The 12,459-nt window shown below is 37.4% G+C and overlaps 1 protein-coding gene across 1 annotated transcript; it reads left to right on the forward strand.

Moving 5' to 3' along the window:
- Positions 1 to 5,640: 5,640 nt before the first annotated feature.
- On the forward strand, positions 5,641 to 10,643 carry LOC147404692 (uncharacterized). Its single transcript, XM_086440748.1, has 2 exons — positions 5,641 to 6,126; positions 8,843 to 10,643. The coding sequence occupies exon 2, from the start codon at positions 8,844 to 8,846 to the stop codon at positions 10,014 to 10,016; it is 1,173 nt and encodes a 390-aa protein (XP_086296874.1). The 5' UTR covers positions 5,641 to 6,126; position 8,843; the 3' UTR covers positions 10,017 to 10,643.
- The last annotated feature ends 1,816 nt before the right edge of the window (positions 10,644 to 12,459 follow it).

The following is a 12,459-nucleotide window of genomic DNA, read 5'->3' on the forward strand; positions in this document are numbered from 1 at the left end:
TCGTTAATAACGTAATTTGCATAAAACAAAGCTTTTTGTGGGATTGTAACGAACCTTAGGCTATTTTGATTATTACTTGAATTCGCTGGCACATCCATAAATGTATGAGTTAATGATTTGTATTTACATGCTTATGTTAATTCAATATGATCTCAAATTTATCATCCTAGGGTAACATTCATTGTTCTGTATCAGAAATACAACAAACAGAATGTTTGTCATAGATCATCATGCAAAATAAACACAAAACAAATAATAAAACCTTAGCAAACAAGAGTCAATCCACAGAGACAACGTTGATTCGAAAAACTTCTAACTTAACTCGATTAGGTTTGAAAGTAACTCCAATTGATTTATTGAATATTAAACTAGCAGGAAAACAATTAAAGAAATATAAAAAGATGATATCACAATGTAATAAAATTTAGAATATTCGAATCCACCGAGAACAATTGATCTTATTCGTTGTTTGTGTTTGATTTTATCTCAATCATATTAAAACCTGTGATGTTAGATTACAAACAATAAACAGAAAAATGATGTAAAATAAAATAATAAAATATACTATAAATACCATAAAAATATATTTTAACTATATTAGTGTAGAAATGAGTGAGGCTTGTATTGGACATAATAGCCTTAAAACAGATTTTGCCCATGTGAGTGCCTACAGTCTATATGAGAGCTTATATATAAAAGTTATACTTTTTAATTGTTTCTATTTGATGTGGGACTAACATTTTACACCACAACTTTGAAAAACAAACTACTTTACTCTTATTTTAACTTTTACTTTTCTTTCACTTCCATTCAAACATTAAGATAAGTCCCACATTAATCCAACCAACAAATCTAATGTTATTGGATCGAAGGATGAATCCTTATTAAGCACGTAAACTAGACCAAGAAAATATAATAAACATTACATAAACAATATCACTAGACTACTTAAAGCATCCTGACAGAAGATAATCCATCTTAAACTAATCTAAGTCTAGATCATCAAAATAATAATATTTTAAGATGGATCTTTTGATGAAACACTAAATATTATCATATGGAGATATTAAAGCGTAAACCACAAATACAGATTAATCGAATAAGAACCTTGTTTTGGTTTCATCGACCTCTGTAATGGAGGTCTAGCCACAAATCATTGCAAGAACAAATAAAATCATAAAATAAAATAGAAAAGGAGATTGAGAGTGAAAAGAAGTTTTTTACTTTATTGATCTTGAACTGAAAAATGTGTTCCTCCTCTAATTACAATGTTTGATCAAAAAGTAAAATATCAAAAACCTAAAAAAAATATATATATAAAAAAAAAAGGGAAATAGAAAAAGAAAAATATAAGATGTTTTCTAGCTCTGGTTTGGTCTCTATATATAGAGATAGATTATGGTTTCTTAAGTTGGAAATTTCGTGTGAATCAATAGGAGTCCAACCCTATTTCACTTTGTGTGTAATTATGTTGTCAATGCATAGCACGAATCTTGAGGAAACTATATCGACTTCACCAGGCCGCCCTACCCATTCACCATGTCGCGGTTATGGTGGAGCCTATGAACTTGGATTTGGGTCTAGCTTTTTTGTTTCGACTCCCCAATTGCAGTAAGCTCTTGCGATTTTCCTAATCATTCCTTTAGTTCTCGTTCATTTTACCTATCACCATCAAACAATCAAATTTAAGCTAGAAATCAAAATTAACAAAATCATAGACTGTAAATGCATTATATCTAATTAGGGGATTTAACATGTGTTTTATCCTTAAAATCTTTGTAATTAGGGCTTTAGAAATGACTTTCTAGGCCCTGATCACAGAACAAAAAACCAACAAAATATTTTTTTTCATTAGGTGGGCTAATTTAGCCTATCAACCTTTGATTGATAATGTACTCTTTTGTTGGAATTGGAATGGGGTTATGAATTAAAATAGCCAACATGAGTTGGATTCAAGAAAAAACAAATTCTTCTCATTGTAGCACATCCTCTTTTTCTTAATTGGTGTATTTGGATCATTGCAAAACTATATTTCTCTTCAATAGCACTTCAATTGATTGAAAATTCAAACTTGGTTTTCTTCTATTCTCATTGAAATTTGATTAGGTAAGGTTCTTAAAAGACTAGATGGCTCTAACTAATCATGTTGCAAGTTCTAAAATCCATGGATGTGGTTTAGGTGCTTTCAATTTAACCTCATAATTAACAAAAATTAATTGTGTTAATTAAAATCATTGGAATGGGGATAGATTACCAAGACGATCCGGAAAATAGGTTTTAGAAGTCCTGAACTACAAGAAGAATACCAAAGGGGTTTTGACATTTTTTTGAGTTTCTTCTAATCTGCATTTCTTCTAATCCATATGTAAAAACAATGGCTTTTCAAAATATGGGTTAGAGGTTTTGGATTGAGCTGATTTTTATTGTGAGGATGGTATCTATGATGAGAAGATCATCCTCACAAAAAATCAGCTCAATCTAAAATTTGTAAGTCCATCAAAAGTAGTTTACAAATTATTGGTAAAAAATCGACGGTCCACATTCTAAATCATTTTTTATGGGGTTAAAATTTTTATATTGGACTCATTTTTTTAGGATGATCTTCGCATCATAGAGATCATCCTCACAAAAAATCAGCTCAATCCAAAGCCTCTAACCCATATTTTGAAAATTTATTATTATTACATTGTTTTTACATATGTTTTTATGTATGTCCCATGATCCATCCCTGTATATATGGGTCATGTTCCGTGTACAAACAAATCAACTCACATCTCTACAAATCATTTGTGTTGTTGATTAAATGTAGATTTGCGGTCGAGATCTGTTGTAAACTTACAATCGTTACTTAAGAAATAAAATTTTAAAAATTAGTTTGCCTCCTCGTATCTCTAACTAGCTCCTCTCTCAACTTCATCTTCTTCGTTTTTCATTTCTCTACAGATTTGGGCGATTCATTTCTCTACAGTTTTGGGCGACTACAGCTCGACAAAACTTCATTCTCTTCCTCTTCTTCTTATCTCTACTGGAAATGAAGGTCATTACTTTTTCCTCATCTCTCTCTCTAACTCACATTCTCCCTCTCTCTTTAGCGACAACAGACGGTGACTCCCCTTATCTCCAATCATTTTCTTCGTTTCTCTACAACTTGATTTGGGCAACTACATCTCGACAAAACTTCGTCTTCTTCGAAGGTGGCGACGAACCCCCTCCCTCTCTATTTAATCGACGGTAATTAAATCAGCTCCCTCCTTTTCATCTCTATGCAAAAAAATTCTAAACTATCTCGCATTCCCTCTCTCTCGATGACCTATCTCGCATTCAAAAGGTGACTCGCCTTCCTCTCTCAAGTGACGACGGTTCTTGGTCTACTCTCTCTCTCTCGATCGTCTACTAAATTTGATCTCTCTCAAAGGTAAGAAGAAATCACGCCCTGAAAGTAATTTATTTATTTATTTCAGGTTCTAAGTTTTATGTATTTATTTATTTAAACCTATCGAATTTGTTGCAGGGTTACCTCGATGAGCAATTTATTCAGTTGGAGGAGCTAATAGACGACACTTACCCAAATTTGGTCAACAAAATTGTGACATTGTAAGTAAATAATTTTACAATTAGTTTCAATTTTATTTGTTATTCAATTTTTCAAATCAATAATAATCTTCATTTATGTGATTTTAACAAGATTTTTGTTTGATGTTCTAGGAATTATTTGGTTTGCAATTTGTTGGGTATTTGGAAATAGGTTTCTATTTATATATACCCATAGTTACAAAGTTCAGATTCTATAATTGTTTGATAGGGCTTTAATTTAGTAATTTTTTGTTATAAATTTGGTAAAATTTGAAAAATATACAAATGATGTTTTTGGGTTTCTTACCGAAATCAGAAAAGATAAAATTTAAAGAAGGCATGATTTTATACAAAATTGAATAGTGGAAACATGTTAGTGTCATTATAAGCATTGCATGAAAAGGTTAAATTCTACTCAAACTCTAGTTTTTTTTTTTTTTTTGTCTCAAGTAATCTCCTATGTTGGACACATCAAAAGGTGGTTGAACTCCCATGCTGTCTTTAGTAGTAATATATTAAACTGTTTTGAATTTTTTTTTTTTTTTAGGGATTTCTATTGATGATGTTACATATGACATTTGGTACCCATGGTATATGTGCTGGGAGTTCAACCACCTGTTATTGGCACCCCAACTTTTACTTATTAATTTTTTTTTTACTAGATTTATATTTTTTCTGTGGGGTGGCTATACCCTTGCTTCAATTGTTGTAATATTTAATTTAAATTTTGCATGTTGGTTAGTGTTTTATGTTGCTTACCCAACTCTCTATCTCTTTTCTTTCTTTTCATATTATCTTCTCAACTGTTTGGGATATCGATGGAAATAAAAATTTCATGTGCTTGTGACAAAAGGAATTTGTCAAGTATTCATTTTTGGAACTTCAAGAAATCCTAATCGTCATTATCTTAAATGTCCAAAAGCGGTAAGCTTTAATTATTTAACATACGCTTTGACAATAAATTATTGAAAATTTTATGAATTTTTTTGTTTGTCTCTTTTAAGTTGGAAATGATAATGGTTGTGAATATTGGATTTGAATGGATAAACTAAAATGGTGTAAATGTGGATGTGGACCTTGCAAATTAATAACTACCACATCAAACAAAAATGGCAATAAAAGGAAAAAAGTTTATTGTTGTCCTGAATCAACTATAAGTGAATTTTTTTATTTGTATTGAATCTGTAGACACCTCAATTTGAACGGGCCACTTCTCGAAAGGGCCCAAAAATATCGATTTTCCAAATAAATGGGCCAACGGGCCTTAAGGGCCCAACTCATTGAAAATGGACATTTTTACCAAACCGAGGCCCCTAAGACCTCTCAATGGTTTAGGAGGCCACCAAAAGGACTCGGCCTACCTTACGACTTCCCAACATTCACCGCTCCGCTTCCAAAATAAAAAACGTCAAATTTTCGATAAATTTCACTAACGGGCCTAAAAAGCCCGATTCGCCAACACGTGGCATTTTTGATCAAATTAATGATTGCAAAAATCTAAAAAAATTAAAAATTAAAAAGGTGAGACTTGAGATGCCTACCCCTCCTCTACTATCACCGCTCCGCCTCCGTATTCGTAAAAATCATTTCTAAAACCCAAGCCCAACACTACAAAGCCCACAAATCATTAACCATATCCAATTCATTATCCAACCCACAACCCTAACCCATAAACCACAACCCACATCAACCAATCACTCTTTTATCATCAAAAGATGACACATGTCATCACCCCATCTCACCTCCCTCACCCAACTACCTACCCCATTAATTTGCTTTAAATCCCATCTACCCACACATCAACCCATCACCTTTTCTCTCAAATCAAACACATCTACCCACACCCCTAACCTATACCTCCCCTAATCTACCCTCATCATTCCCTACAAAACCTACATCTACAACCTAAACCTACACCATCCTCTCAAGTCAAACACTCAACCTCTCCCATCAACCTATCCCAACCCTTCATTTCCACCCACTTTAACACATGGCATCATCTCCTTCATCCTCCCAAAATATCATCAACCACCTCTTTAAATCCTCATTCTCTTAAACCAAACACCATTTAATCTCAACCACCATCTTAAACTTACCTCACCAAACACTCCACCCAAATGGGTTGGGTAGGATCCAAACCATTTGGGTCAAAACTCACCCATTTAACCCCCCTTACCTAAATACCCTCCAATCTCCTCTAAATTACACCCACTTCTCTCTCAAACTCATAACCATTCTACCCATTTTCTTCACTTCACCCCATTATATCCCTAAAATAACTCCTAAACATCTATAAATACCCTCCTCCTCTTCCCAAAAATGGCCCCCAACTTCTCATTACAAAACTTCTCCCCAACACTCTTTCTACTAACAACCATCACCAATTCTCACCAAGTTTACCAGCTCTCTCTCACAAATCCTCTACAAGTCTCACTAAAACAAAAGAAATCCCTACTCTCTCTAATCATCTCTTCCCCTTCTCATACTCCTATATTATACTAAGGACTCAAGAAGACTCAAGCAATAAGAAGAAAAGAAGAAACAAGATACAAGGTGGGTTTGAAGCACACCCCCCTCTCTTTCTCTAACCTTCTACTCTTTCCCTCTTCTAACACCCCCTTCTTCTATTTTATTTTACCCCTTTTTATGATTGGGCCCCAAGGCTAAGGTTCATATGGGTCATTTCCATTAATGAAATGACCCTATGATCAAGCCGAAAATGAATCCCTACTTAGGGAACAAATGCACCCACGTGGCACATTTTTCACCTTCTTTTAAAAATCAAAATGATCGAATTATTTGAGGTTACCGCCACGTGGCGGGGAGGAAAGGGTGCCTAACACCTTCCCTTTTCTTCAACCGAGCCGCTTACCCAAATCTCGAGGTTTGACTACCCCTTTATCCATCGTGAGTCACTAAAATGTCAAAAATCTCATCTTTTGGAAAATGTACCTCGGGTGACCATTCACACCCACTTCCAACTTGAATGGTGGCGACTCCAAATCATTGTAGATGTAGTCATCATAATGACGAAATCACGCGTCTACAGCTTGGCGACTCCACTGGGGAGTAAAGGCTCCACCCTCGTGTCAACTCGGTTATTTTGGTAAAAAATGAAAGGTTTCAATTTTTATTTTTTATTTGTTATTTTTGTAAGCTAACAATACTTGTTGTGTTTGTTGTATTTATTTTTTAGGTAGGTTTCCTTTATTTATTTACTCGCTTGAAAAAAAAAAAAAACAAAAAATCCGATTTTCACTTTATTTCTCCGATTATGTCATTTTAAGCATGCGTATCATCAAACAAATGAAAAAAAAAATTTTCTTTTTTGGCCCAAGCCAAAAACCAGAGGCAATGTGCCTCAAAATGTGTATAAAAAAATAAAAAAATAAAAAAATAAAAAAAAATAAAAAAAAAGTCGTTTTTCTTCTTTTTTGGCCGAATGGACAGTCGAACTTAAAATGATCATAACTTTCTCGTCCGATCTCCGATTAGCTATTAGTGCATATCGATTTGGGGTAGAACAAAATTTTCTACTAAATGTGACAAAGTCAGAAACATTTTGACAAGTCAGAATCAGTTTTTGAGCTCATTTACTATCGTTTACGCTATCATTTTCGTTTGACGTCTCGTCGCGATACAAAATGAGTAGGGAAAAAGAGCATAAAAAAAAAGAAAAAATTTGGCCCAAGCCAAAAACCAGAGGCAATGTGCCTCAAAATGAGCACAAAAAAAAAAAATTAAAAAAAAAAAATTTAATTAAATAAAAAAATTAATTAAATAAATTTTTTTTTTTTTTGTGCTCAACTTGTTCATTATATCAGTCTTGGAAACTTTCCTCTTGGAATTTATTTTTATTTTAAGTTTTAAAGCTTCAAAAGATCAAAACGGATCATCTTTTCCAAACTCAGGGTGTACCGCTCGCCACTTTTTGATTGATCAAAATGAAAATTCAAAGTGATCATTGGTTGGACTATAAAAAAATAAAAATAAAAAAATGAGAAGTCCTTTTATGATTAGTTCATTCGTAAAATTAAAAAAAAAAATGATGAAAAAAAAATTGATTGGTTGATGATGAATGCGTGACTCTTACGGACAAATTATCTTAAAGGTTATGATCTGGCCAACGGGCCTACTCATTTGCAAAATGCCCCGGGCGCACCCTATCCTATTTGCACACACCACTAGCACGTTTACTTTACTGTATTGCACGCTTGCATGTCCCTAATAGCCAACGTGGCACTAGTGCGTGGCCCGGTCTCCTCGGAGATGCGACGTCATTCATGAAAACCACAACTCCAATCACGTACCGTAAGGTATATAAAACTGGGGAATCAATACCGTTTGATCAGGTGATTCTGAAAGGTATATTGATACACCCATGTTGGAGCGACCTGAGCCTTTGTCCTATTGTAAGCCGCACGGTCACATGTCCCGATTGCCAACGTAGTACTAGTACGTGGTCGGTCCCCTCGCGGGATGCGAAAACCATTTATGAAAGCTACAACTCTTGACTCGTACCCATAGGTATATAAAAGATAATCTAAGTACATCAATTGCACTTCTTGGTCAAAACCAGTGCCTAAGCAAGATCCTGCCCCGCTGTACCCTACTGTACGAGGGGGATAGATTACGTCTATTCTAGACGAGAGGTACTTAAGCGGGCCTTTGCTCAGCATCGTGCGCCACCTCTCAACTGGGGATCAAACTGGCTGTTTTTGGCTTCAGAGAAGTGAATTGAAGTTTTAGATTGTCACCTATACGGTATATCAAACCAAGTCACCACGTACCGTCTGATTGAGTACGCTTGAGAGATATATAGGTGTGCTTGGGCAAGAGTGGCCAGATAAAAATGCATTGCAGTAGTAAGCTTAAAGTCTAGAAGCCTTCCTTGTAAGTCACGACTCGAACTTATCGCGGGTGTTCCCGGGTTGTTGAAAGAAACTCGATGATTGGTGTATGTGAATGATGTGAATAAAGAGATCAAAGTGTATGATTGTCCTCAAGGGTCAAAATTTTGTTTTCAGAAATTAAAAGGGGTACACCGACCCAATAAAGAATCCAGTTCTTGCAAAAATTCAATAATGACCCAGTCCATCTCGATCCAATGATCATGATAGGCCGGGCCATTTAAATCAAAATGAAAATCAAATTTTCAAAAAAGTGTTTTCAAGAAAGTGTTTTCCATAAGAACAAAGATTTTCAAAAGAAAAGTAATTTTTACATAGACCTTGGAAATGTACTGAACTATTCTCTTGTGTCAACTCAGGATGCTGGCTGCAGGCAATAACCCAATCGACCAATTGGTCAAAACAACTATCACTGGGATGCACACCGTAGAGAAATTCAACTTTGCAAAATTCATGTTGAGATGCGCCCTGTACTTTCACGAGTTTGAGATAGATTGGAACCTTTTGCGCGCTATGGCCAAGCGTTGGAACCCATATCTTCACATCTTCCACATTGGGCATATGCACTTGTGCCCTACTCATGAAGACTATTGTGGCATCATGGGGATATCTACTTCAGGTCCTCTAGTCAGGCCTTCATTGAAGACAGGATATTCGGGTGAACTCGCCACAGGCCTAAACATTTCAAAGGAAGAAGCCAAGGCCTTAGTCCGTAACGGGAGATTGGATTTAATACCCTTATTGAGTCCATACCACTCCCGCAGTCATCCCATCCATGTAAAGCCAGATGCTTGGAGAGCCACTAGAGACTATCGATTGTGTTTAGGAATCCTAGCCCAATACATACTGACCTCCAAAAGCGAGGGTCAAACCGTTCCTGAGTCTTTCATAGACATAGCTTCCCAGCTCTCTAGAAAAGCCAATCCCGTACCTTTGATTCTAGCTGAAACCTTCTCAGGTTTGGATGCCATTAAAAAGGGTGAGGGAAGGGATTTCAAAGGAAGCCCTCACCTACTTTATATGTGGCTCTGCGACCGTCTCAAAATTGTGGACATTCCTTCAACCCTCGAGTATAGGCCCGAGCACTTTTCCAAGAGAAACATGTTAGTGCGTCACAACTCAGTCAAGGCTTGGGGCAAATGGTTGGATTCTCGTCTTGCACGTCATATTGGTTTGAGATGCCCTTGGTGGATGACGGACTACCCTGTTTTAGGTACCAAAGGATCCTATTATGTCCGTTTGATCGGACTAGAGGAGACATCTTTTTACCAACCTGCTTTGATCCCAGAACAGTACGGAGTACCTATAGAGTTTTCGCTACCTCAACACAAACAATTCTTTTCTCCCGAACCATTGACTGAAAAGTTAGTGCATCTCATTGAGAAGGCGTGGAACAAGCGCACCTTAGGGTATCCAGATGGACCAGCAGAGTTCAAAGAGTCAGTCGTTAGAACCAAAAGAAGCAAGCCTAATTGTCCCAGCAATCCTGATGACGATCAAAACAAATCCAAGCATCCATGTAAAAGAATGTAAAACAGGGTTATTTGAAAGTTGTAATTCAATGAAAATCCTATTTGTCAAACAATTTTCAATAGTTCAATGAAATTTCTTTCAGTTTATTTGTGGATAATCATGGCATAAATTGTTTAATGGGTTGGTGTACAAAATTCAAAATGTAATCTTCTCTTTCACAATGTTTTACCGACTCCGTGTCGATGCCAGCCCCGTGCTGATGAAATCATTTTTAAATTTTACCGACTCCGTGTCGATGCCAACTCCGTGTTGATGAAATCGTTTTTAAAATTTGTACCGACTTCGTGTCGATGCCAACTCCGTGTTGATGAAATCGTTTTTAAAATTTGTACCGACTCCGTGTCGATGCCAGCTCCGTGCTGATGTAATAGTTTTTAAATTTTACCGACTCCGTGTCGATGCCAACTCCGTGTTGATGAAATCGTTTTTAAAATTTGTACCGACTCCGTGTCGATGCCAGCTCCGTGCTGATGTAATCGTTTTTAAATTTTACCGACTCCGTGTCGATGCCAACTCCGTGTTGATGAAATCGTTTTTAAAATTTGTACCGACTCCGTGTCGATGCCAACTCCGTGTTGATGAAATCGTTTTTAAAATTTGTACCGACTCCGTGTCGATGCCAGCCCCGTGCTGATGTAATCATTTTTAAAATTTTACCGATTCCGTGTCGATGCCAGCTCCATGCTGATGTAATCATTTAAAAAAAAAAAAAATCTTTACCGACTCCGTGTCGATGCCAGCTCCGTGCTGATGAAATCGTTTTTAATTTTACCAACTCCGTGTCGATGCCAGCTCCGTGCTGATGTAATTCTTTTTCAAAATATTTTACCAGTCCCGTGTTGATGCCAACATCACGTTAAGGTCGGCTCCAAGCCAAAGAACTCTTTCTTTAAAACTCGTTTGCTTTAAAATAAATTACTTTACCCGACCTAATGAAATGTCAAGCATTTTTTTTTTATAAGATAGTAATGCTTGGTCTTCTGTACCCAAGGTGGCCAAACGAAAGAAGTACAAACACCCTGAGAAGCCTCCGTATTTCCTTCGATCTACATCAACTATGAGCAACTCAGAGGATCCACAACCTGCGACAAGTGAACTTGCCGAAGCTAATGCAATGATAGCGAAGCTCATAGAAACAACGAAAAGACAAGAACAAATGTTGATGGCTGTTTTTAGTAATACTAACTTCTTACAAGCGCAAGCCGCTCAGCACCAAGCATCTGGATCAAACCCGGAACCCCTTGAACAGACACGACCAGATCAACAGACCACCCCACCTCCTACGGTGCCAATGTATCAGGGCCCTCCACTTTACATCCCACAGAATCAACCACCCCCGGTGGTAATCCCAGATGATGAGTGTGACTTCAGGGTGCCTGAGGCCAAAAATGTCACTGATAACAAAATGGCCCAGCAGATAGAGTCTCTCCAAGAAGAGATGAGACGAATGAAAGGTGCAAATACTCTAGGAGGGACAAGATTCAGGGACCTTTGCTTTTATCCTAATGCACAGCTGCCGGCCAAATTCAAATGTCCGGAATTTGAGAAGTACAATGGGGTGGGGTGTCCTCTGTCACATCTAAAACTATACTGCGGATCCATGTGCCAATACGGCGAAGATGACAGGCTACTGGTGCAGTTGTTTCAAAGAAGCTTGACAGGGCCTGCACTCAAATGGTTTTCCGGATTGGACCATACGCTTATCAAAAGTTGGCAAGACTTGGCTGAAATGTTCTGGCATAATTATCGGTTCAACACAGATGTAGGTTTGGATCGAAATGATATGGCCAAGATGACTAGAAAGCAAAGGGAAATAGTAAAAGAGTACGCCCAGAGATGGCGGGAGTTTGCTTCACAAGTGAGGCCCGCAATGACTGAACAAGAGATGAACACCACGTTCATCTCAACACTAGGGCATGCCTTTTATACTCATCTAGTTGGACACACCACAGGCACCTTCTCAAATTTAGTTCAAGTGGCAGACCGGGTCGAGGACGGGATCCGGACTGGTTTAATATTTGACTTCACAGCCTTAAGCGCAGCGGCAGGGACATCGGCACAAAAGAAGTTCGTGCCTTTTGTCAAAAAGAAAGAGGAAGCTCAAGTCAACAATATACAACCCAGCCAACCTCTTTTCATTCAGGCACCAGTTCAGAGGCCGCAGGCACCACAAGTCCCTTGGGCGCCAGTACCTCGAGCTGCTTGGGCTCTAGCACCGCAGAACCCCTTTCAGACAGTTCCTCTGCAAGCACAACCAGCACTACAGTATGGGCAAAACCAACAGGCACGACCTAACAGGGTAAACAGAGTATTTACCAGATTACCCATGACACTATCAGAATTACTGCCACTCTTACTTAGAGGAGAATATCTGGTAAAACGTCCACCAAATCCTGAGGCTGTGAAAGGGCCAGGGTACAACCCTAACCTGCTCTGTGAATTC

The sequence above is a fragment of the Akebia trifoliata genome, chromosome 4 (assembly GCF_017979445.1).
Source record: "Akebia trifoliata isolate Shusen 1 chromosome 4, ASM1797944v1, whole genome shotgun sequence".
Classification (NCBI taxonomy): Eukaryota; Viridiplantae; Streptophyta; class Magnoliopsida; order Ranunculales; family Lardizabalaceae; genus Akebia; species Akebia trifoliata.

Bases quoted from the DNA above. Each gene is read 5' to 3' on its own strand.
- LOC147404692 (XM_086440748.1), top strand. From the start codon at position 8,844: ATGCTGGCTGCAGGCAATAACCCAATCGACCAATTGGTCAAAACAACT.